The sequence below is a fragment of the Vigna radiata genome, chromosome 10 (assembly GCF_000741045.1).
Source record: "Vigna radiata var. radiata cultivar VC1973A chromosome 10, Vradiata_ver6, whole genome shotgun sequence".
NCBI lineage: Eukaryota > Viridiplantae > Streptophyta > Magnoliopsida > Fabales > Fabaceae > Vigna > Vigna radiata.
In genome coordinates, this window is record NC_028360.1 from 10,807,430 (window position 1) to 10,835,226 (window position 27,797).

At 30.4% G+C, this 27,797-nt stretch overlaps 3 protein-coding genes across 3 annotated transcripts; 1 reads left to right on the plus strand and 2 right to left on the minus strand.

Annotated features, from left to right (window-relative positions):
• Positions 1-203: 203 nt before the first annotated feature.
• Positions 204-15,067, minus strand: LOC106775779 (uncharacterized protein At5g08430). The gene is made up of 10 exons (XM_022786761.1): positions 14,677-15,067; positions 13,972-14,051; positions 13,402-13,589; positions 9,876-10,767; positions 8,957-9,069; positions 6,668-6,727; positions 5,320-5,370; positions 4,855-4,925; positions 4,353-4,600; positions 204-415 (listed from the first exon to the last, which is right to left on the minus strand). The coding sequence occupies exons 1-10, from the start codon at positions 14,766-14,768 to the stop codon at positions 291-293; spliced, it is 1,920 nt and encodes a 639-aa protein (XP_022642482.1). The 5' UTR covers positions 14,769-15,067; the 3' UTR covers positions 204-290.
• A 2,549-nt stretch (positions 15,068-17,616) lies between these two features.
• On the minus strand, positions 17,617-19,789 carry LOC106775236 (CASP-like protein 2A2). Its single transcript, XM_014662325.2, has 3 exons — positions 19,496-19,789; positions 18,594-18,711; positions 17,617-18,038 (listed from the first exon to the last, which is right to left on the minus strand). The coding sequence occupies exons 1-3, from the start codon at positions 19,708-19,710 to the stop codon at positions 17,763-17,765; spliced, it is 609 nt and encodes a 202-aa protein (XP_014517811.1). The 5' UTR covers positions 19,711-19,789; the 3' UTR covers positions 17,617-17,762.
• A 6,194-nt stretch (positions 19,790-25,983) lies between these two features.
• LOC106775289 (uncharacterized serine-rich protein C215.13) lies at positions 25,984-27,264 on the plus strand. Its single transcript, XM_014662396.2, has 2 exons — positions 25,984-26,558; positions 26,821-27,264. Exons 1-2 carry the CDS (start codon positions 26,272-26,274, stop codon positions 27,143-27,145), a joined length of 612 nt encoding a protein of 203 aa, XP_014517882.1. The 5' UTR covers positions 25,984-26,271; the 3' UTR covers positions 27,146-27,264.
• Positions 27,265-27,797: the final 533 nt, after the last annotated feature.

Sequence of the window (27,797 nt, forward strand, 5' to 3'; positions counted from 1 at the left end):
GAAATGTCTCCAACATTTGTCTCTTGTTCATCGTCACTTAAGACGATGACATCTGCAGTAGGAATTGTCAATTCTTTGTCTTCCACTGGAATAGCTGAGGTACATGTATCCTTGACACTTGCAACTGAAATGCTTTGCTTCTCCTTTATTATTTGTTCAGCATCCAAGGTAGCACACATATTTCTGCCATTTATTATAACAGAACCAGATTCATCAGTGTTCCTCAGTTGGCCAGAATCATGTTTTGCTGGATAGTTAAATTTTTCAAAGAGTTTGGCCTCAGGATCATCTTACCTTGCTTTTGAGGTAGAAGATTGAGGCATATTCTTTTGAGAAGTGTCTTTATCTTGGGAAGCAGTACTGGCAACAGGAAAGGTTGTGCCCTCTTGGTCTTCCTTCACTGGAGATTTTGGACCTGAGCCACACAGTGCATATTGAGGTACATTTGCAAATACTGTCTGCATAAATTTCCTCGCATAATAATTCAGAACAAGAAAAAAGTCACCTTTTACAGTGAAATGCATACAAATCTACAAATTGCTTAACCTTGAAATGATATGGTGGGCTAAATATAGGAATGAGATAAAAAAAGTTTCACAAAATACAGTAAAAGATCATAACCTAAGTGACTCTTTGTCAGAGTAAAACAAGGATTTAGTTGTTAAAACAGAAAAACTTAAAACTGTGTATTTAACTTCTAATGTACAATAGTTTCTACATAGTAAAGAGAAACGTGACCATATATTGGTATACGACAATGAACTTTTAGTTAATGTCATCACACTACAGCTGTACACGGATGCCAACCTTTATTTTAAGGTCATCTAGTATGACTTTCAATCATAATCTTCCACAACCTTGAGTAAGGGTTTGAAATTCAACTAATGCACTAGAAAGAGATAATTTATCTTATTTTTTATTTCTCCACATTGCTAGACTTTCTCTAAAAGATATACACTACCAAGAGGTAGATTTTTGTCAGCATCAAAACAAGTACATCAAGAACATATTTTTTGTGGGAGATGAAAATTCTTCAGGGGAACTTAGTGTATTAATTGTTTATGTAGATGATATAGTTGTAACTTGAAATGATTAGACAGCAGGAATGGAAGTCTTAAAATGTTTGACAATAAAATTTTTAAATTAAAGAGTTAGGCATAATGAAATATTTCTTGGGTATTGAAATGGCTCATTCCCATCATGGTATTTTCAACTCCCAACAAAAATGTGCTAGAATTATTGGATGAAACTGGTAAATTAGGATGCAAACCAGTAGAGACACATATTGCACAAAATCACGAACTTAGTGTATCAATTGAAGATGTAGCTGTGGATACACAATCTTATCAAAGGCCAGTTGGAAAATTGATTGTCTTACCCAAAGCCCAACATTACCTATGATATATTGGTTGTAAGTCTGTTCATGCAATTCAAAGGAGATTCAGCTCAGAGTTGTATAACATTTTCCAGTACTTGGAACTGGAAAAGGAATTCTATTTATAAAGGGAAATGAGATGATCTTGGAAGCCTACACAGATGTTGATTATGCAGGTTCTATAGAAGACAAAAAGATCTACATCCTGATATTGCACTTCTCTTGGAGGAAATTTGGTTATTTGGGAGAGCAAGAAACAAAATATTGAGACAAGATCAAGTGTACAGACAAAGTTTAGAGCAATGGACTTTTGGATTTGTGAGATACTATGGTTAAAGATAATTTTAGAAGACTTGAAAATTAATGAGAAGAAGCCTATGAGACTGTATTGCAATAACAAGTTGGCAATAAATATTGTGCTTAATCCAATATAATATGATAGAACTAAACATGTTGAAATAGAAAACATTTCATAAAGGAAAAGTTGGATAATGGGACAATTTGTACACCATTTGTATTCTCTGAAAATCAACTTACAGATGATGCACTGACAAAAGGACTAAGCGGTGCCACACTACGGTCTATTTGTTAACAAGTTGGTGCCACACTACAGTCTATTTGTTAACAAGTTGGTAATAGATGTGTTAGAGATATTATATTTAGTTTATATTTATCTCATATCTTTAGTGTGTTTGTTTATATTTCTTATTTGTAATTTGAACTTAACCCATATTTCTTGTTAGAAGTGGGTTTTAGGCCTAACTCAACCTTACAAAACCGGTTTGTAAAGTGAGGTCTGCACTCCACTTATATATTATAAATTGGTCTTATCTCTAGTCGATGTGGGATTTCCAACACACTCCCCTCACGCCGAGGTATATATACATCTCGAACGTGAGACTAGATATTAATGGGTGGTCCGATAACGGTCCGATAGCGGGTGGAACAATATGCCCAAAAAATATCACTAGGATAGACTCTAATCATAGCTCTGATACCAAAGATATACTATAACTTAACCACGTATATATTTCATAGGATGATATCCACTCACCAACTTGAGGTGGAGTGCCAGAATCCCTCGAAATATGTTGGAGATAATATTTGTTCAAATTTAATTACATTCCATGATAGGAATTTAATTGCATTCCATAATAAAGAGGATAGGTTGACCATATATAGCTTACATTTGTTGTACAGGATAGCCTAAATTATAGGGATATATTGTCTATAGTAAATTACGGGTTTCCTTAATTAAGTTTTAAGCATTCTATTTAAGGGCTATTTCTCCTCTTTTGTGAATATTAGCAGTAACAATATTTTTGACAAAATTGTATGATGTAGGGACCCCATATTATCAAAGTCCCTCTCACTACCCCATTTCTATTTAAAAGTACCACTCATAACTGTTGTAACAACCATAAACGCTCTTCCTTTAATTACCTAATCTCTCTATCTCTAGAATATACTGCTAAGGTCCATTTGGTTGAGTAGAAAAGTAAAGTGGGTAAAAATTCTTGAAAAGAGATTGAATTTTATTATCATCATTCATTTCTATTACATTCTCCTTATACTTGTTTGTAACAATCTAATTTTCCAGAAAGGAAAAAAAAAACAATATACTAAAAAATAAACTAGAAGATTCTACAAAAAATTTTCTGATTAGGAAAATTTTTCAGATATTTTCTGATTAGGAAAATTTTCTCTGATTGGGAAGATTTTTCTCTACTTAAAACAAAAATAAAATAAGCGGATGGAAATAAGAAAGAAATAAAGGGAAAAGTAAAGATATTTGGTTGAAGGGAAATAGAAAAGAAATAATGAGATAAATTGATATATTAATAGAAATATATGAGAAATAAAGGGAAAAAGCTCCAGTGAAACACACTAACTTTCTAATTCTCATTCCATTTTCTGTTATACCAAACAAACCTAATTTTATCCATCCCACCTATTTCCAGTACCTCCCCTACAGCCAAACCAGCCCTTAATTTTGGAACCACTTGCTACCTAACTCATGCAGAAAAGTATCTTCATTGGTCATGATCGTCCGTAAGAGAAACAAAGGTTCTCCAAACAGGTACATAGATACTGGCGTAGTGTGTATTTTCTTGTAAAGCTACAAGAGTTATATCCTTCTTTACCAAGAGCAATGGAAGTTTAGGCCTAAAATTTATTGTGTACATAAACAAAGATAATACAACCAGATTTTTTTGGGTTAGTCAGTATGTATTCTTTGTTGAGATAAACTTAAATTTGGGGTTTATTTGTATTTTCGTTTCAGTCTTTATTTTATTTGGTCTGTGGTCAGTTTTTATTTAGATAGTTGATCCAGTATTATTCCATTCAGTAGATATACCCAGTCAGTCTTTAGTTTTATTTTCAGTTTTATTTAGTTGCAATGGTTATCTTTTGTAAACGGCCCAAGACCCACCTGCACAGCTATTTAAAAGTCATTGCAGTTTAATGGAAAGCACCACAGAAAATTAACAGTGCTTCTATTTTTTTTGTGTCAACAATCTCGACCTGATTAAGAGATTTGAAGTTGTCTATAGCTGTCAACAGAATCAGCACAGAAGTACGATTTTATTTATTAACTCATAAATATGATGCTAGCAAACATGATAAGCCAAACAAGTTCAGCAAGACCATTCTATTGAAGAATGTTAGGATAACTAGATCAGTACTGAATTCCTATTAAAGTAATCGCTGTAGGCAACTATTAAAGTATTTTCTTTTATTTGTCAAAAGGTATGAAATAAATTTTAAAATAAATTTGACACATTACAATTATCAAACATAAAATAAATACAACACTTGCATAACATCAACCTGATTTACATACTATTGACTGGTAGATATCTATTCAAAATAACACACATACATATATATATATATATATATATATATATATATATATATATATATATATATATAAACTAAAAAAAAAAAGTAAAGACAGAAAAACACGGCAAACCTGCAGCATCTATTGTATTATTTAGGCAATGAGCAAAACCAATGTGTTTGGAATACTGTCCGACAGAGTTCCAAGTCAGTCCACTGGCTAATTCTGACAAGCCGCTTTGCTCAAGTTTATCAGGGGAACCGTCCGGGGATAGGGTGGCATCAACTATTTCAGGAATTACTTTCGGAATGTCATTTAACAAACGTGATTGCTCGAACTGTGTCTCAAGCTTCAGCTTTTCATCTAAGTACTCAGAAAGTGTACGGAAAATGGTCAAGGATCAAAGTATTCATAGAAAAGATCAAACTCCAAAACACAGAATAAGCCAACATTTATCAAAAATCAAAGAAGTAACAACAGCTTTCAGCTTAGTTTAGAACTCCTCTCTCACTTTAAATCGATTATGAGATAGATATGCTTGATCAAGCATTAAAACGGAAAACAACTGAAAATACTTTGACCATTAACCACAAATTTGAGGCAACAATAGAAAAAGTAAATCATGAAAGGATATTCTCTCCTCCATCCCTTTTCATTTGCCCGATCAATCAGGTTTTGTAATAATACTAACTTCCTTGGGATCCACTGTCACATAAAGCAAATATAAAGACAAATATCAGTAAAAATATATTATACGCGTGGTGATCTTTAATAGTCTAAAGGAATCAAGTATTCAATAATGTTAACATGCAATTAGACGTACCAAACATAAAGGATTGAAGTAATAATTTAAGGGCAGATTTTAAATTTAGTTTGCATTATATGTTTACTGTCTGCTGGCATGTGCTTCAGCGAGTTTCATAATTACCAGATACTATCAATTCTAATCACTGAATTTTGGAAAATAGTAATTAATAAGTTAGCCTTTGCTTCTGTTGAATTTTATGATGTATACCGTCTTTAACTGCTAAGCTACAAGAAAATCGTATTCTGAATTGCATTTATCTTTATAATCCCAAATTCATAAGTACATACATACATGCTTTATTATATCTTCATGTAGACTTCTAGCTTTCTGCTCAAGATCCAGCTGTCAACATAAGGAGGTGGTTGTCATCTGTTGGTTACATGATTGTACTATGACTAACCAACAAATTATATCATTCTGCAAATCAAACTATAGCACATAAAACACATAAAGACCATTTAATCAGTATAGTCCAGACTTACTAAAATATATCTTTAACGGCCTTAGACTTGAATGGAAGACACAGACAGATATGCTGTTGTAAATCAACACATAGATACACGGTCTCTTTACCGAAAATTATTGTTTTATCACTGATGAACATGAAATAGAGATGACAAAGATTAAAAAGATTAGAAAATTTAAGTCTAATTTTGTTGAAGTTGATGATTCTATTATCAAAATTGATGAGTGATGTTTTGGCATGAAAGACCGGGGTCCTGTCAACTTAAAGAAGTCGTTAAATTTCATGCAAGATAATTTGGGATGACAAATCTTGGAAGTTAAACAAAATGACTACGATGACAATGATTTAAGCCAAGAAATTAAAGGAAAACTTTTTGGTATAATGACTGCACTCCCGGTTCCTGGAGTTAAAGCTCAACACATCAAATCTCAAGGAGTGTGTTAAAGTAATGAGACTTTTCCCTTACTAGAATTGAATAAGTTTTAGATAGAGAACTTGTTATTGTTATAGATTTTTTCTTTTTTTTTCTTCTGTTTAGTTAATTAATTTAAATTTCAAATAAATCTAATGGTAGGTTACATAGTTTAAGAATATCAAATTGGTCGTGAGCTTATAGAGAGACATTTCTTCCATTTTTAATCTTTCTATTTTGGGAGATTGAATTAGACTTTGAGACTAATATCTAAAATGATGTTCTACCTTAGTTTCTAAATTACAGTTTACAATTCAAAAAGCTTATCGGAAGAAACTACATTTGAGGAGCTCAAGTATTCAACGGCAAAGCTAAACTGGGTTACTTGACTGGAGACTCTCCTCAAACAGAAAAGACCAACCCTTTGCTTCATAAAATGGATGTCAGAAAACTCTATCATCATTATTTGGCTGATAAATTAAATGGAGACAACAATTTAGAAATCATATTTAAACTCCCCTCCAAAGGCTTCCTTCATGCATTACTACTGCTATTCTATAACAAAGATTGGTTCACCATTTTATTTGCTGAAAATTTCAAACATAACCAACACGGTTTTGCAGCAAGTATTAATTAATAATTTATCATCAAACTCAACATTTACAGTGCCCTTAATAAAACTTAAACAGATCATTGAGCAATGAGCACAGTATTTATTATGGTATGCACTAAATGACTCATAAGTCATACAGCAAACTAACCACGGTAGGCTGTTTGAGCAGACCGTTTCTCATTCTCTGATACAGATCTCGACATTCCTCCTGCATAACACCAAATGTTATAATTATGAATCCATGGAAAATATATATACAAACAACTAGGATCAGAGTAACGCTGTAGTTAGCAGACATGATTTCTGTAAAAAAAATAAATTTGGCGATACAGATCACATATTACAAAAAATAAATTCTAACAAATGTAAACTATGATCACGTCAAAAATCTTCTTATCATCCTAGGCAGAAAACTGATACTGTATAGCCACCATCCAACACCAAACAAAAAAAAAAAAGGTTAAGAAAACAAGCATACAATTCTACTTTGAAATTTATTGAATAATTGAAAAACTAGGAATAAGACTAATCTCTCTTGTGTAACTATATTTATAATAAAGAAACTTCAGACTAAGCCTAAAATACAAATAATGATAGAAAATAAATAATAACATAGAATAAGAAGATAGAAGATAAAAGATAAGATATCTAAGATATTCATGATATGTATAACTCTCCTTATGGTTGGTGCATATAAATTGTATATATTAAGTTTTTTATAAATATAATCAATTCTCAGTCTTAGTAAAAACTTAGTAAAAATATTTGTTAACTAATAATCACTTGAGTTAACAAACTCATTCTTGATGTTTCTAGATACAATTTTCTCTCAAATAAAATGATAGTCAATCTCAATATGTTTGGACCTCTCATGAAGATAGGAATAAAACTAATATGAAGAGCAGCTAGATTGTTACAAATGAGTATCATTTGAGTGACATCCAAATTGTAACTCTCTAAGCAATTGTTTAAGCCAAACAAGTTCACAATGCAAAAGATCTTGCCACAACACTTTATTTCTTCCAAGAGACCAAGTTACCACCAATAAAGACACAATATCTGGAAGTAGATCTTACATCAAAAGGAAATCCTACCTGATCAGGATATGAATAACAAATAACTCTTTATGGTTATTGGAACCATATAACAAACCTTTTCCAATAGATCCTTTAATGTACTTTATTAGACAGATGACTGCATTCCAATGATCTTCACATGAAAAATTGAGAAAATGGCTCACCACACAAAGGAAATGTTAGTTTCCTCCAAAATATCCAATGCATACTTCCTTTCAGATATAACAATACCATTTTTGGATTGTGCTACTTCAATACCCAAGAAATATTTAAGTTTGTCAAGATGGTAAAAGATTTGTGAAGACAACATATCAATCTAGAAGATTTTCCCTAAGCAACAAATCCTGGAAGTTGTTCTATATAAATCTTTTTCTGCAAATCTTCATCGAGGAAAGCATTTTTGACATATAGTTGATAAAATGATCATTATTGAAGAGCAGTCATGGCTACAAAAAAAAATAAAATCCATCTTTGCTACTGAAGAAAAAATATCACCATAATCAAAACCTAAAATTTGTGTAAGATTTGGCCACAAGACAAGCTTTGAGGCAATCAATAGTATTCATCAAAACCAACTTTGATAAGAAAAGCCCATCTGCAACCAACAATAGATTTACGGTAATACGACAAACTCTCAAGTTTCATTATTTTGAAGAGTACTTAGTTCATCTAGCATGACCTAATACCAACTAGGATGGGCTAAAACATCACTGACAGATTTAGAAACGGACACAAGAAATAAATGAAAGATAGTTATAAAAAGGTGAAGATAATCTATGGCAACTCAAAGCAATATAATGTGGAGAAGGATTACGATAAAATGTGTACATTTACGAAGGATAATTGGAACATATATTATGTTAAGAAATGAACTTTAAGCCTAACTCAATCTTACAAATCTGACTTATGAGTAAAGTTTGCACCTACTTATATATTGTGAATTGACTTTACCTCTAATCGAGGTGGAACTTTCAATACACTCTCTTACGCCGAGATATATACATCTCATGCGTGAGACTAGACATTAATGAATGGTCTGATAACGAGTGAAACAATATGTCATCAAAGAACAAATCTCACTAGGATAAGTTCTAACCTATGACTTTCATACCATATTGAATACTAGAAAAACTAGGTATAGGATTAATCTTCCTTGTGTAGAAAAGACACATAGGGTATTATATTCATAATAAAAAAAAATATGGTCTAAGCACAAAATACAAATAATAATAGAAAAAAATAGAAGATAAAATATAAGATATCTAAAATATTTAAGATATCTAACAAAATTGTTGCTAAGTTCCAGTACCTATAAGGACGTGAGAAATTAGAGAAAAATATTATTACCATAGCATTCATACCTCAGAAAAGTCATCATCTGAAATTTTGGAGATAGGTACACTTTTCGGCACATTAGAAAGTTGAAGCATAATTTCCTTGTTGATTTCATCATTGTTTAAAGATCTGTTTATTCCTGTAATTTTGCAGATATAGATTGTCAACTATGCATGTAAGAGAAGAATGATAGCTAGTACAACAACATCAGGCATGTTGACCTTCCACAGCAATGTACTGCGCCTAAAAAAAGAACAACGTACAATATGCTTAAGATTTTATATTTCATTTATATTTTGTAGATATGCGTTTTGAATCCAATGTATAACTCCGGATCTTTTTCTTCCAATACAAGAAAAATAGAATCAAAATTATATGCATGGTCCACTAATTCTTTTAAAATATTTAAAAAATTGAAGTTCAAGATAAAGTTACGATGAGCTTAATCCAATTAATGCCTTCACATGTCTTGTCAAAAGAAAGAATATTATTTAATCGAGTATCAGAAGCAGTAGATTTATTTTGAGTAAAAATAAATAAAAGGCAGTCAGTATATATAATTTGACATAACAAAGCATTTTGCACAGTATCCTCTACAATTTTACATCACAAAAGTAGTTTATATACCTACAGTTCTTCAACTCATGTATTATACACATACTAACTAGATCCAAAACAAAGATATCTTACTACTATCTGCAACAGAAATGTCTATCTCTTCATTACATCACATGAATTTTATTTTAGGCAAATTACATACCAAGAAATCTTTTGTATACTTCTGACCCCGTTTCAGAAATAGGATCATCAAACAATTACACTATCAGTAATTTATTTGAAAACCCTTTTGCAGCCAGAAAAAATTAACTACTTTACTTCCATTAAAAATTGAAAAATCTACCAAGTACTATTTCAATAGTTTGAAGAAGTCAAGAGATAAATTACCAACAACTTGCACAAGCAAATGTGAATTCTTCTGCAAATAGTCATTCGGATCAGTTTTGATTCTTACAAAACTTCCTAGCACTTTGCCATCAAAAGTTTGTGGTTGCTTTGAAAGTTCATCCACTAAACTCCTCTTCAAGTAGACAAGCTTGAGGTTCGAACTAACTATGGCTGCAAAACAGCTTTGATGCCCTTCAGAAACTATATCCACATTATCAGATTTTGTACATGAAATCGATTTTCTCTTTCTTGACAAGTTGGATGGTTCATTGTAATCCCTATCTTCAGAACTGCTAATAATATCATCCATTTCTTGACAATTCTCAGCAAAGTGTGGTGCCAGAAGATTCTGCATCCTGTTTTTGTTTACCGATTTCCTCCGCAGTAAGGATATCAACCGCGCATCGCAATGTATCTTTCTCTTTTTCTTAGGGTCAAAAAGATTGTTTTCTCTGCAGTACTTAATAATGATTGAAGTGACATCCTGTTCAGAAAATTCATTGCTCGTGTCCTGGCCTATATATTCAAGAAATTCTATGAGACTTCTCGAACCCCATCCAATAAATTCTTTTTTCTTATCTTTCCCACTTTCTTTCATTGATTTTAACTTTCCCATACCCTTCTTTGTCCTCCCGGACTTTGATCCTGCTGTGTCACTCAGGTCATCACAATCAGAAACCATATAGTTACTCACGTCTTCAGAATTACAAGTGTCATCTTCCTCTACACCTATTTCATCTGGATCCAAGTCACATTTGCTTTTGCCATTCTTAAAAAATCTATGGGCAGAGTGTACATGTTTAGAGTTCAGCCCTTCTTCTTCTCTGATGCTTTTATAATATTCTGAAAATAAGAATTCATATGTAGCTTGATCTTTGAAATCTACCAATTCCTGTTAATAAAAAAGCATTAAAAAAAGATGATATAAAGAAAAAAAGAAATTTGGTTTAATAGTCCTACAGAAAGATAAATGTTCTATACTAAATTCCAAGTTGCCATCAAGAAAAGGTAAAATAAACATGTTTTATGTTAAATGCGAAAAGGTAAAATAAGCATGTTTTATGTTAAATGCGAAAAGGTATAATAAGCATGTTTTATGTTAAATGCGAAAATACTACACTTGACCATAGTTTAAATTGTAAAATTCTACAACTAGGCATACATTGAAATCTTATCCAGTCATGAAAAATTCTCCATCTATCAGAATGCATCAAGCATCCAACCATGAAAGACCATATGTTAGTACTGATTATAATTTCTTGGTTAAAATTCATCAAAACTAACTCTACAAACGTAAGATTTCATTTTCAGGTCTCATTTCATACAAGTGATAGGAATGTAAGAAATACAGATTTGGTTCCTTTTAATGTTTTTCATAAACAATTTTTGCCTTTAATTAAAATAATAACAATAAAACAGTTCCAGGCTTTGTCTCACGTTTCTCTTCAAAATAAATAGAACAATATTTATTTTTACAAAACAGACAAAAACACAGAAAAGATGTCCCTCTGTTAATATTACTGTCCCAGCTTAACAACCTTTGGTGTTTTAATAGCTATTCTTGTGATAGGTTCAGGGGGGAAGTATATGTTAGAAGGAATAAGAGGGTCAGACAATTATAACTGTCTGTGTGGTGGGTTTGTTGTATGTCAGACTATTATAAAGTTTGTTTGGGGTTGTTTTCTTTAGTTTTAGAATTGGTTGATAGTAAAGGGAAGGGAGAGACAGGTCCTCTTGAAGGACCTGGTGTTGTGTGTATGAGTTCTACATTCTAGTGCAGATCAAGCAGCCCAGTTTCATTGTAAGATCATCCAAGAACCTGTTTTGGAGTTCTTTGAGGAAGTAATAAAATCTGGGTACTTATCAATTGGTATTCAGAGCCTCTTTTCAGGTGCTGTGAGGGTTGTGGGGCATGGTGAATACGAGAATGGAGTCAAGATTGGATGGGTTGGAGAGAATAGTGCAAGAACAGGAACATGAGAATCAAAGACGGTTCCAAAGATTGGAAGAGATGATTAAGGGGCTGACGGTGGTGGTAGAAAGATTAGCATCCTCTAATAAACATGCAAAGGATAGTGCTTCTGTTGCCAAGGGAGGCAATGAGAGCAGTCCAAATAATGAATGAGGAGGCTCAAGCGTGACTTCTACAAAATGGAGCAAGTTAGATATTCCTGTTTTGGTAGGAGAGGAGGCTTATGGCTGGACTAACAGGTCGGAGAGGTACTTTTGTTTGAAAGAAGTCGATGAGGAGGAGAGGATGCAGGCTGTTATGGTTGCTTTGGAGGGGAAAGCCCTAAATTGGTCTCAATGGTGGGAAACCTGCAATCTGAATCCCACATGAGAGGCTTTCAAAGGGGCGGTTGTTCGAAGGTTTCAGCCAACAATGCTTCAAAATCCTTTTGAAGTCTTGATTGGGCTTTGCCAAATTGGGCAAGTGGGAGAGTATATTGAACAGTTTGAACAATATGCAGGGTTCTTGAAAGATATACAACAGGATTATTTGATTGGCATATTCTTGAATGGTTTGAAGGAAGAAATAAAGGCTGTTATGAGCCTAAGAATCTTCCTGAGTTAATGATGAAGGCTCAAATGGTAGAAGAAAAGGTTAGAGTCACCACAAGGGGGAATCTCTCACTGTGCAGCTTCAAAGTAACACCTACAGACAGTTGCCACCTACTCGTAATTACTCAAAGGAAGGGGGAAATTTTGTGGGTTGTACCAACTCCAACAGAGGAAGTGGAGAGAGCATGTGTGAGCACCATCAATAGTTCTCCTATTGGGAGTCAACAAAGAGGGACACCGTTTAGAAAATTGTCCCAAAAGAATGGCAAGATAAGATAAAAAAAAAAAAAGGGCTTATGCTTCAGGTGTGATGAGAAATTTGGGCCTAATCATACTTGCAAAAATACACAGCTCCATATGCTGCTTATTGCAAAAGAGGAAATTCAGGAGTTAGGAGAATCTGCTACCTACATTGATGAAGAATTTCCAGATTGAAAAAAGTTGAGAAGCTGATACAACCATCAATACTAAGTTTCCTGCTTTTTCACCTTGAGGATAAGGTGAAACTTCATGGAGGGTTATTAATAGGTTCAGGGGAAAAGTATATGTTGGAAGGAATAAGAGGGAAAGACAGTTATAAATGTCTGTGGTGGGTTTGTTGTGTGTCAGACTATTATAAAGTCTGTTTGGGGTTGTTTTCTTTAGTTTTAGAATTGGTTGATAGTAAAGGGGAGGGAGAGACCGGTCCTCTCGAAAGACCCGGTGTTGTATGTGTGAGTTCTACGCCTGGTTTCATTGTAAGATCATCCAAGAACCTGTCTTTGAATTCTTTGAGGAAGTAATAAAATATGGGTACCTATCATCTTGTCACTGGCTTCGGAAATTCACGTAAAAAACTAAACTTGTAATTTTCCAATAATGGCAATTTTCCATTTTGTTTTCAAATTTAGGATGTCAAATACTGTCACAGTTTTTCTTTCTTTTACCCTTGCTGCATATAAGATGTGATTGAAAACAATCTTACCCCATCAGAATCAATGCCAGCATCATCTTCTATTAGAAGAGCAAGTTTTAAGCAGTGACTGCAAAATCCTTTGTTCCCTTTGACAATAGCAAAGTCAGCATCATAAAAGCATTTCCCACAAGTAGCTTTTGGGCAGCAAAAGCACTTAAACTTGGACACTTTATGGCAGAGAGAGCAAAAATGTGAACCTGCAAAAGGAATTTATTCAAAAGTCCTTCAGCAACAAAAGCATCAAAAGGCATTCTAACATGACCTCTTAAACATGAACAGATAGGAAACAGGGGGTAGACGCATTTATATCTATGCAGGAAAATATAAAAAGACCGTATACGAGATTTCTTCGGAGTTGTTATACAGATAAACGGTTCTTATTTTGTTTACTTTTGAGATAATTAAGCAGTGTAAATTCTGACAACAAATAGTGTATAAGAGAACAACTGAAGCATCTGTGCGTAATTCCCAGATATAATAAGATGAGCAGTTAGATCTCATGGTGGAATCAATTGCATAAGGGAAATATATTTGACTGTCTTCCAACAATGGTACGGTGATAGGCAGAAGCTGGCTTACTACAAGTCCATTCACTTCCATTCTCCAAAAAGGAATCATCTTTACCCACGCAAAGAGGATGATAAGCTTTCCGGCAACCCCTTCAATCAACATGGGTTAATAAACAGTCAAAATGAAAGTCTTTTTTCCAGGGAATAAAATGATACAAGATTTCAAATTGAGATCCATTGTTAATTATACACACAAAGAATATTTCAACTAAACCACAATTTTACCAACAAAAGGTAAAATAAAAGAGCCTAAAGCACGAACAACTTTTTTTTTTACCATCTCACAATTTTCTATGTTTGCTGATAGGCCAAATTCTTGGTATAAAATAGAAAACAGGTATTTAAAAATTGAAGCCATTTATAAAAGCAGCAAACTACCAAGGGTCAAATTTATGTAACCCTTCATCTTTCCCACAAAAACAAAGACCCAAGTGAAAAGTCACAGCACTATGTAGCAAATTAAAACCAAAGAAAATAATTAAAAAAATAAAGTGATTATACTTTATGTTTTTTTATTACAGATTCATCTGTCACTACGAGAGTTTAAAAAAAAAATCTCAATGTAGGATATAAATGATTTGTAGAAAATTTATATCTGATTCATCTCGAAATTATCCCAAGAATAAACAGCGTCTTCTTCCCATTCATAACTCATTCTTATATTTTAAAATTAAAATTTCATCAACACAACACTTGTTTGGGAGGTGAAACTTACCCATGGTCACAGACCATTAATAATCCTCCATCCTTGCACATAAAACACCAATCCTCAGTATCCTCGGTCCTTGTCTTCTTCTTCTTCACCATCTTGTTTCACGAAGATAAAATAAACACCCTCCAAAAACTCTGCAAAATGTAGCTGAAAGAAACCAAAAATCAGAAAGGGAAATGCAGTAATAAGAAAGAAAGCTGTGAGTGAATTCTGAAGGCATGAGTGATGGGTGTAGGTAGTGATCAGGGTGAGAAATAGGGCACAAAAAACGAAGAAAGGATCCGAGTAGGAATTTAGTGGGACCCATTGAGTCTATACATACAAATTGGAACGTTACATCTTCAAAATCAAATTACTTTCAATAAATACGGATGTTATCTCTCATCTTGGTTTTTCTCTCTTGGGTGTTACAAACTTAATAACTCCGTTTAATCAAATTTTATTATTATTGCAAAAACATGTTTATTATGTTTTTATTAAATACTTAAGGATTGAATATGTTTTTAGTCTCTATATTTTGGGGCAATTTTGGTTTTAGTCCATTTTCAAACTATGATACAATTTAGTCCTTTAACTCTGGTTTTAGTCTTTTTTACCAATTTTTTTTTACTTTATTTGTTATTTCAAACACGTTTATTAATTAGCAAAAATGTGTCAAACAGTGTAAACAATCCAAATGCTATAATGAAACGCAAATGGTTTCTAGATTGGAGGAGGAGCTCGCGACGGCGCTTGTCGCTAACGGCGGCTAGGGTTTTAGAGTTTAGGGTTTTTGTGAAGAAGATGATGATGACGTATCCAAGGTGGTGATGTGGCAAAATCTGGTTGGTTGCACGTTTAAATAATATAACACATCATGAACCATGTGCAAAAAAATAACACCTTTAGCGATTTTTAACGGCAGGGTCTACTTTGTTTGAAATTAGCACTTATAAAGACCCATGAAAAGTTTTAAAAAAAGGGAATGAAAATGGAAATAACTTAGGAAAATAAAGACACCTAAATGATTTTAACCATTTATATATTGAGAGAAATATCTAAACAAAAGCGAGAAGCTCTTAATATTTGCAATGGAATGACTATTTAAGTAATCTATTTTGTTAAAAGCTCAAAAGTTATTACTAGTCGGAATGAATTTTTTTTTATTTAAATGAATAAGTTTTTCTGTAAAAGACTTTTTACTCAAGTCAGATAATTGAGTTTTTTTTTTGGTCAGATTCTCGGCTGATAATTTAGAACGAGTGTGAGTATAAGATATTCGATAAGTATGTGAATATATTTTAAAGAAATATTAATTTATCAGAGACTTGAGAACACTTGACATTTCTTTCTTACCAAGCATTACTTGAAAATTATAAAAAATAATTTAATATATTAGTATTTTAAATTCAGAAATAAAAAAAAATCTAAAAGTAAATAAAAATTAAATTTGACTGACGATCATTGTATTATCATAATAAAAATAGAATGACACGACCAAATGAAAACAACTGTATAAACTTTCAAAAGAATAGAAATGTTAAAAAAATTAAGATTACAATAGTATAATAATTTATTTTATCTGAAAAACACGAACTTTATCTATATTGTAAAATTTACATAATTAAATTATCTTGTCATTTTATATGTGCTAATTAATTTGTCAGTTTGATTTACCAATACTTCTAATATGATAAATTAACTTATTAATTTATAATTTTTAAGGTATAAACTTGTCAATTAGTAATTATGAGTTATCATCTAAGTTATTATCTATAAATGAGTTATTTTTGTTAAATAATTAAAGGGAGTGTTTGCTTCAATATCAATATACAACATCATGCAATGCAACCATTTTGAGATGTTGTTGTATTGACAAATACAGCATGAACATATTAGAGTGAAGCTCATAAAAATATGCGGATTAATACATATCCTGTATTATTTCTTTTTTTTATTTTTATTAAGCATTATGTATGTAGTCAAAATTTTGTTAAATAAAATATATAACTTTTATATTTATTTAGGATATTCAAGTTTTGAAGTTAGATAATCAATTTTAAAACCATTTTGTCGTAAAATAATACACAAGGACTTAAATTTTTACAACATTTATTTTACTACATAATTTACTCATTTATCATTTTTAGTGTTCAAATCAAATTGAGTCATTTTATAGCAATAAAAAATAGTATAAATTTCTTATTTGAAAAATTATTTTGTGATGATAAGACCTATAAACAATGTATAAAGTTATCTCTCTATATTATAAAGTTGGCTTCTTATAAATGCCAGCAAGATTAGAAATCAAGAAAGATAAATAAAAATATATGATTTTAATGCATTACAAAAAATCTAAGATAATTATACTAATTACTATATGTACATTAATTTAACGTTTAACTTTTTTTAATTTTATATAGACTAAAACCATCTAGGTAAAATAATATCGATTTATTCGTAAAATATCTTATTTTAAATAAATAAATTAGGAAGTAAATTTAACTTATTATCATTGTTAATTGTGTAACTCCTTCTTCCCATAACATGATTACAAAATAAAGGATAATGATATATTTTTTTTTTACAACGTTTTAACAAGTAATTTTGAATCAATAATAAAATAATACTTATGTCAAAATGTTATAAAAAAATGATGTTAAAAGTATCATTATCCCAAAATAAATTCATTACACATTTCTTTACCATACCAGCAATTCATCAATCATAACATTCCAAAATATATATTTTTCTCAGAGTATAAAATGTTTGCTACATTTCATATTTAAAAATTATAGTTAAAAAATAATAATATATTTAAGGAACATATTCCTAAACTAAAGATCAAGTGATCCCTTTTAATGCTATTAACTTCACACAAACACTTTTAAAAAAGAAGGTGGAAGCAAAGTTTGTACTTAAGGGAAAATCAAGCACCAGAAAAACAAGTCATAGGCAGATGCATAGTGTTAAGGAGGTCAGAGGTTATATATTATAAACTCAGAATTAAGGTCCTAATTAATTAACACAACAGCATGTCATTACATTATTAATTGGAAGTAATTAAGCAGACACATGCATGAAGCACATTGTTATACATAAGGGTTGAGTCAGCCAGGGAAAGCAGCAACCTCAATTGGTGCAGTTGGTCTGCATGCTGCTGGTGCATCATACTTGGTGAACAGCTTGTAAGAGGAAATGAGAGAAAGCAACACATAGCAAAGCACTGCCACAAATGTGATCGTAATTGATGCTGTCACCTTGTTACAGAATCGACCAAATGATCCACAAGCTGAGCTCCATGTTGTGGCAGTGTTTCCATTCTCAGCTAGGTACAAAACCTCAGTTGACACTGCTCCAGCAGCTAGAACTATGTATGTTAGCACCTACCAATAATGCAAATTGAAAACGTTTTCAGTATATGCATAGTTAACATTACCATTAACATCATAAACTCAGTCAAAAGTTGAGATGGCCTAATGGAATGATCCAAAGCATGCCAGAAGATAAAGTGGGTGTTTTGGTTTAACTGCATGCCCATTTGCTAGTTCTGATTATGTGAGACTTAAGTTTACTCAAATTTTGATTCTGGTTTAGGCTAAAAATTGCTTTTTCATAAGTTTGAACTTCATTTTGAAGGCTTAAATTTAATCCTTATCTGTACTTTTTAGTCCAAATAAATTCACAGGCTTGGATTAGTATGGTGCCACTTAAACTGAAGCAATGCTGAGAATATCTACAGAAGTTGAAAGAGTTTCAAATAACAGCACATTGTTGATGAAGCCACCACCACAATCAGATACTTTTGTTATTGTGATGGCAGAGATATTCCATCTAGTTCTATTTGATCATCATTATTTGGAGCATTTATAATCTCTTTAGTGACGTATAGCTAACACTTATTTGCATGAAGAAATTAAGAATGAGTGAGATGTGATGACCTGATCAAGCAAAAAGAAAGTCCAAGCACGAGGCATAGTGGAAGGGCGTGGCATAGCAGCAATAACAGCTGAAAATAGAGAGTAACCTGCGCAAATTCCATTGGCATGCACCAGATACCTGCAATATAAAAAACCCATCAATCAATATAAATCTTTGTCATCCTTGTTGTATATATTCTGATTCAGATCTAAAAATTTCACAATAACTAATATGCACAAAATTACCACAGCCACCATAACGAATGCATAAGGGTTATTTTGTACTGTTAACATTATAGCAGTTTCAATGAGCCTAAAACCAAAACTAATTTAGATTCATCTTACACAATCTCAGATCAAAAATCAACTATCCAAATTAGAAAATGTCTACAAAATATTTGATTTTTATTTGAATATGTTAAAACCTATTAAATGTGTTATTTTCTTTTTATTTTTAGTATTATTAGATTAAGGTATTACATTTTTTGATATTATTCTATACATAATTATTAACATTATTTTATGAATATCAGATCCATTTACAATTTAGTTAACAGTTGAATCAATAAATAAACCTAGTTTTAAATCAGCATCATCACTGATATAATACTGTAGTCCGATTTTCAAAACATAGTTATAGAGTTGAAGGACTATAACTTTAAAGATGTGTCCCTGATCAAAGAATTAATTAATCTGTACTTTTAATCCTTAACAGATTGATTAATTAGCAATTCTGAGAATAAAATTGATGATCAATAATGCAACAGTAGTGACAGAGGTAGGAGATGCAAACAGTTTCACTGCAACTATATACCCTTATTTCATCTTATTCGTGTCTCCTTGATCTCTTACATGTTAAAAAGCATTCTAAGAAGTTGAAGAAAAAAGCCATATATTTCCGGTACTCGGTAACATATACATACTTGAAAGCTCCAAGGTCAGTGTAATCAACAGAGCCATATTGATTTTGCTGAGAGTTCTTAAGCATGAGAACAAGTGCAGAAACACAAAGACCAACAGGAAGCAACCGCAGGAAGGTTTCGGCAGTGCGAAGGGTGTTGGTGTTGCCTTCCAATTCATCTCCCATCTTCATCTGCATGGGAGATCTTGAACCTTCCACAACATTTGTTTTCTCCATCGTTGTTTGTACTATTTGTTATGAACAAAAGCTTTCTTTTTATGTGTGTTTGGTAGGTTTTGAAGGGTATGTTACTAGTTGGTAGTGGTGATAGATAGGGTAGGCATGTAGGGCATTAAAGGAAAGAGTGGAGAGGCAGGTATGGGTACTGCAACTGCATTCAATGTTGCAATTATTATGGAAGGCCACATCTTCCTAAACCTATCTCATAAACATAACCCTCTCATTTTCATTTCTCCCTTTTGGGTTTCTATTGTTTTCCTCCCATTGCCATTTGTGAAGTTTGAGACAACCGAGCACAATAAATGGAGTAAATAATGTAAGACTGCTTCTGGTTTGCTTTTCACGTGATGCCATTTTTGTGACCAGTTGAAACATATCTGTGTTATATATAAAACTGATGATAAATCCTAAGGTCAATTTACAAGGGTAATCCTTATCTTACAAACTAATTTTGTGAGGTTAAGACTCAACTTCACAAAACCGATTTATAAGATGAGGATTGTATCTCATTTGTGTATTATAAATTAGTCTTATTTTCAGTCGATGTAAAACTTTCAACATACTCCCTTCCATTAAGGTATAGACATCTTGTGCGTGACAATAGAAATTAGTTGGTTCAATATTGGCCTAACAGGTAGAAAGAGAAATACTCACTTAGAATTCACTAAGATAGACTCTAATCATGATTCTTATACCATATTAGAAAACTGATTTTGTGAGATTAAGTTAAACTTATAACTCACTTTCTAATACTTTCCATAGATCTACAGCAAAAACACGTGCATGCATTATTATATCGGTTATCCTTCGCCATGTATTCCATTCCTTAAACATTAATGTGTTTGTTTGATAGCAGTTTCTTCCTTATCATAATATAAAGACTCCTTTATGAATTTGACCTTTATGTGGATCAAAATGAATCCCTAGACATGGGGAATGGAATGGCTCCATCGTGCCTATACATCACACTGAGATTTTCAACCAAGAAATTAGATATGATCGAAATATATTTTATCCTCATATTATATGAATTCTTTCAACTCAAATTTAAGATTTTATTTAAGTATTTCGAATTATTGATTTTATCTTAATCCCTAAATGTAAGTCGTATTCATCATCATCATCATTTATTACCTAAATATTTAGTTGATTTTAGAGTCATCAAAAATGCAAAAAATTATGAGTTTTTTTATGTCATAACAAAATACAATTTTAAAGACTAAATTCATCATTTATTTTTGACATTAGTTAATTACTATTTGGAATGAAATCAAACTGGTAGAAAAATATTTGTATAACATAGTAAATTAAGATATTGTTAAAAGAGATGTTTATATGTAATTTTTATTGAATTTAAATGTGTTTTTAATCTATTTAATTGAATAGAATTATTGATATTTTTATTTTTTAAAGAAATATAAATAAACAAGTTTAAAAAAAAATTAATTTAATCTCTATAAAAAAAATCTAGAATAACTATTCTAAAAAAAATATTGATTGATCTTACATATAAATTTGATACACCTCAAGCAATAAATACGTTTTCTTGCAAAAACATATCTATATAAAATAAATAAGATCTACATCCATAAAGATGTTAAAATTAATTTTGGAATGTAAATTAACTCGACTGATTCTAGATTTGATTTTAGTTGGATTGAAAAGAAAAATTAAAGATTTTTTAAAATAATTGAATTAACTCAATACAACTTACTTAACATGTTGATTAAACGAATTTGAGTCGAAATGAAAGTAAACTAACTTATAATCCACCAACTACAGCCTCTATTATGTTTTATATCGTATTCTAATAATTTTTTTTATTATATTTATTTGTTAAGTCAAATTATATAAATTGAAAATTTAATATTTATATAAATTAAAATATTGTTGAATAATATTTTGAGGTTTATTTTTTTTAATTATATATAAGTTGGTACTTTAATTTTAATTATGATCTTTATAATATTTTTTTATAAAATAGGTAAACTTTTAGTGTATTACTATAATTATATTAGTTGAGTTAATTCACTCTAATTATATTACAATAATAAATGTATAGAATAAATTAGATAAATAAAACATTATAAAGAAATTTAACCCACCCAACCACCTAGGTTGAAGTTTTTAAAACGAAAGTTATTTGAGTCAGTTTAACATGTTGTACTTGTATATCTCTTGTATGCTCGTATATAATTAAAGTCTGCCTACAAGAAAAAATCATTTATGTATATATAGTCCAGTATATTTTTTGAGTAACTTTATTATATTTTTTATGGAAAAAACTCTTTTAACAACACTTTTTTAACAATTTTTTGACAACGCATAGCTTGTGATTGGTCCGTTTTAAATATTTTTTAAAGCATAAATTCAAATAGACCAATAAAGTGATGACACGTGTACCGTTGTCAAAAAGTGTTGTCAAAATATCATGATTCATTTTTTATTTAGATAATTTTACCGTTTAATAAATAAAATAAGTAACTAAATAACTTCTTCTTTTTTCAAAATAATTAAATAACTTTTTTTTTCTAAAAATAATCATTTCATGGTTTTTTATATATTACGTTTGCAAAATTATATATATGTTTTCATAATTTTAATTCATTATGCATAAAATAAATAAAATAAAATTATTTTATTTTAATGTAATAAAAATGTAAACAAACATTTCCACATGTATATTTTCACTAGCTCCAATAAAAAAGAATCATTCGTCGTCAATTACTTTTAAAAACCTTTTAATATCAGTAAAAATAAATATATTTTGTTGGTATAAGTGATAATAGTAAATTGTTTCAAGTTGTTCTTTACCACAATGAATAATGATTATTAATTAAAAATTAAAGATTAAGATAGCTTTTCATTTTGAATTTATTATATATATATATTTTTTAATCGCCAATTTCTTAACCAACCTCCCTTCATTTTCTTAAGTGTGTTTTTCTTACTTAAAAAGAAAAAATCAAATTTATCAAATACACAATACTAATAAGACTCGAGTTTTACAAAAGAGACTATTTTTTTCTATATTGGACCACCTAATTTCTACTATCATGCACGAGATGTCTATACTTCGGCGTGAAGGGGTGTGTTGAAAATTCCACATCGACTAGAGATAAGGCCAAATTATAATATATAAGTGAGGTGCAAACCTCACCTTACAAGCCGGTTTTGTGGGGTTAAATTAGGCCTAGAACCCATTTCTAACACTCTACAAATAATCATAATTTAAATTCTGTATGGTATATGAGGAAACCTCAAATAGAGTTATATGTAAATAACAACATCAATTGCTATAATAAAACTAAGCTTGAGAGAAAGATATATAATTTCCTATATACGGACAATTTTTTAAAGTAATAATATATATTGTTAAATGAGTGAAGCAATATTCAAGTTGTATATCATAATAAATCAGTGAGGGTTATAAGAAAACAAGTATCTTTAAAGTAGTCACTTGCTTTACGGAAAAGCTAATAGCTAATGAATCGATAAATATTTTACTTATTTGTTATATCAAAAGCGATTATGATAATTAAAAGGTTAAATTATGTTCTTAATCTTCGTTTGTTAGAAAATCTCAATCAGATCTCTTTCTTTCTTTTCTATTTGATTCCATTTTGTTTTTATTTTGAAAATTTTGATTAATCATATGTTTTTCATTAGTATTATATTAACAAAATTAAAGATGCATTGTGTATTAGTTCATATTTTTTTTTACTTTTTTAAATTTTAATTTTTTTAAAATAAAAATTTTTCACATATCAATCGAACAACATGTTAATATGACAGTGACAACAATAAATAACAAACTACACGTGACTTTTTATTGTCTTAATCTCAATGTGATTCTTATAGTTTTATTTTATTTCAATTTCATATTTTTTAATTAAACAATTTTGTTCTTTTCTAAATTGAAATCAAATTTAAATTTTACATAAATATTTTTATTAAAATTGATATTTTATTAAACATTTTTATCAATATTTATTTAAATTTATATTTACATTAAAATTTAATTAAAATTGTTTAAAGTTTTTAATAAAAGATAATGTTAATAAAAAATTGTTTATTAATTACATTTCATAAAATAAAGGATTAATATATATATATATATATATATATATATATATATATATATATATATATATATATATATATATATATATATATATATCGTGGTCCCTATTTGTGTAACTTTTGTTCAAAGTGATCATCGACTTTTTTCGGTATTTAAAGTAGTTGCAATTTTTGTAATTTTTGTTCAATTTAGTTATTTTCTTTAACAACATTTAAATTAACAACACAATGTCCACACGAGTCTTAGACGTGACTATTATTTTATATGATGTGATTGTCCATGGTAGTGAAGAAATAAGGATTTTCTGGTTTCCATGACAATGAAATAATTAGGGTTTTTTTTTTTTATAGTAATTAGGATATTTTGGTTTGGGTTTTCGATTTGCATGTTGTTGTTGTTTCGCATGGTTTATGGTGGTTCTACATTGCAGGTGCGTGGAGGAGATGTAATTTTGTGATGGTTTTCTCTAGTGACGCTACGAAGCATTGAACTCGGGATTTGAAATTTTCTAGTTTGGAGAAAATAACAAATGACATTGTGTGTGGTGAATGTAGTTACGTTTTGTCATGTTTTGGAAAGAGAGATTTCTGGTGGTAAGAACTAACATTGCGAAAATAGAGATTAAAATAAATATTAAACCTAAAATAAAATAAATTTTTAAAATTTTTAAAAAAATATATTTTACATTAAACTTTATCTGTATGAATATTTTATAACATCATATTTCAATATTATTTTCTATTTAAATTTATATTTCGAATAATTGTACATTTTAAAATGTATAAAATTTAATAATTTATATATTTGAGTTGGTTTTAAAATAAAAAATTTATAAAATGAAAATTTTATAAATTAAAATGAAAATATTTAAAATAATTTTATAACAATTAAAACAAATAACTTTAAAATTTAGAAATAATTTAAATAAAATTTAATACAAAATATAAATTTAAATCTATTAAAAATATTTAATAAAAACATTTGTATAACATTCTTATTCTTATATAAAGTTAAATTTGATTTCAAACAAAACTATTTAATTTAAAAGAAAATATGACTGAATTGAAAAATAAATAAATAAATATTTTATAAAAAGATAAAATGATTAAAATGGAAAAAAAGAAGTTAAGAAATACATCTTTACATTAAATTTAACAAAAATAATTAATTGAAATATATAGAAAAATTTTTAATTGAGATTTTTTAATAAAAATGAAAACTAAAACATAATTTAACCTTATTAAGATTTGATTAAGAATGGTAATAAGAATATGATGGAAAAAGAAATACGACTGTAAACAACCTAATTCCATCAAATTTTTCAAAATAAAAATCAAATTGAAATATATAGAAAAAAATTAAATTGAAATTTTTGAATAAAAATGAAAACTAAAAATAAAAGTTAACATCTTAAGAATGGTGATAAGAATAAGATGAAAAAGAAATAGGAAAGGAATATGCATTTAATTAGTAGTGGAGAAGGTTTTACCCAAAAAGAGGAACTAGTGTCTGTTTGGGTGAAGAGAAAGGCAGACAAAAAAGGATGAAGTTGGGGCCACGTTGCCCTTAAAACAAGGCAACCAAACAAACAATGCCTTCCTTCCTTCTTTCAAATTTCTAATTTCACATTGTTCAACTCAGTGGGCGCCGCGCATTCCGTTCATCATAATTCCGTTCCGTTTATTAACAATTCAACTCGTGCCCATTGCCATGTCACCACTTCGACCTTATCCATAACCCTTCTAAAACCTCACTCTCTCCACGCGCTCCTTTACTCGTTGCTTTCACTCCTTCTCATTTTTTACTCGTTGCTTTCACTCCTTCTCATTTAAAGGTAGTTAGAGATTATTAGTAGTAATTGAATTCCTTCTAATATGTTTTTGTTGCGGAAAATTATTATAAACGCAGATTTTCAACACATTCTCGGTAATTTTAAGGGAAAATTAATGTTTAATAATTAGTTATATGAATTTAAAAATTATGACTATTTGTATATCTTTGACCCATTTGAATTTTGACATGAATTAAATATAATATGCATTGAAATGTGCGAAAATCACGCGCTAGAGATAGGTGTTGAGGTGAGAATGGAGGTACATTTTAGGTAAGGCAGAGAAAGTAGAAGGATAGATGAAGATGATAGGGTAGGGGGGACAAGAGAAAATGAGAAATCATATTCGGATAAAGCCGAATCTTACTGTTTCTTTTAGAAGAAGAATATTAACAACAAAAGTGGAAAAGATCCTTTAATCTTATCCGCCACCTTACCACATTCTGTATAAATCATCCCAACATTTTTCAAACCTTCAATTCCATTTATAGTTCTCACACAGAAAAAGTGTATGCTATATATATATATATATATATATATATATATATTTTCTGTTTCTTTGTGTGTGATAGAAGTCATAAAGTGCTAGCCAGTCAAATTTTGTTTGTGATCAAGAGCAGGAGACACAAAGCATTGCAGATCAATGGAGCAAGCCCAGAAGAAAGAACCACTTCATGTGTACCATGATGACGTTCTTGATGTTGTTGGGTCTTTCTCTTCTTCTTCTTCTTCATACTCTTCAACATCACCCTCTGTTTCTGAAATTTCTAGTGGGTCATCATCATTGGAATGTGACTCTTTTGAAGAGGTGACATCCCCTCCCTCTTCTTCTCCATCATCATCATCATCCTCGGTTGATCATCATCAACTTGTAGTTATGCCTGATCCATTGAGTGATATGTCTTCTATCTTTCAACAACTCCCCATCAAGTAAGTTTCTTGATTTCTCTCACTTGTTCTTAACTTTCTTCATTTTGTATACATGGGTTTGGATTTTTCAGACAAATGGGTCTCTATATAAAAAAAGTTTAAATCTTTCATGGTAAACATTAAGTGATTAGTCCAAACAGTCAGGTAGTTGGTTTGAAAGAACAATTTTGAATCTTTAAAAGGAAAAATAGTGTCAGCAAGAAGAGGAATTTCTTATAATGACATGGTTAAAGTTTTTGTGTGTTGTGATGGTGATGTGCAGGAGGGGGTTATCAAAATTCTACCAGGGAAAGTCACAGTCTTTCACTTCGCTAACAAATGTGAGGAGCTTGGAGGATCTTGCAAAGCCAGAGAAGCCTTACAACAAGAGGTTGAAGTCTTGCAAGAGCTATGGAGGAGGGTTGGCTGAGAAGGAAGGGGTTTCGAAGAAGGGAATGATGCATTCAGCAAGTTCAAGAGCTTCATGTTCTTCTTTCAATGCAAGAAAAGGAAGTGCCACTAACTTCATAGGTAGTAGGCCACCAATTCCTCCTCATAGATCAACCACCACTAACACCATTCATAATCAAACTGTGCTGTTTGCATGAAAGGGATTTGTAAAAGGTTTTGCTGTTGTTGAATGAGTTTTTGTGAGGATGATTCTCTAGTTTCTTTTCAAGAGAGCAACAACTAATCTCAATTTTATTTTATTTTTTCACATGGTCAATTTTGGTTTACAATTTTTATGCAGATGATTTTGACTACTTCTACAAGAATGTTATCATGGAAGAGCTAACAAAAATTCTAAATAACCTCAAATATACTAAATCAAGAGCCATGTCTTGCGTAAACTTAGCGACTTACTTAACTATTTGCTGTCCAAATAGAGCTTACCTCATGCCTGACTTAACTTCTCATTAAAAAAAAGTCTTGTGATTTTTATTGGCTAAAGATGCTATAAAAATAATATACTTAAATAAATGTTATAATACATATATAATGTTTTAAATTTACCATATGTGATTTTATCAATTTTACAAAACATAAAACCTAAAAGGTATCAGTAGTTGGACTAAATTTGGATGTAGGCTGAGATATTTTTAGACTTAAGAACACTTTTTATTTGTATCTCAACAAATCAAACACCAGTTCTTTTCTGAAAAAGTAAAACGAAATGTGATTTCTTTTTCATTGTATAATATGGTCTTAATGTTTTATAGATATTGTTTCGGTGGTCGATCACAATTAAAACATTCTACG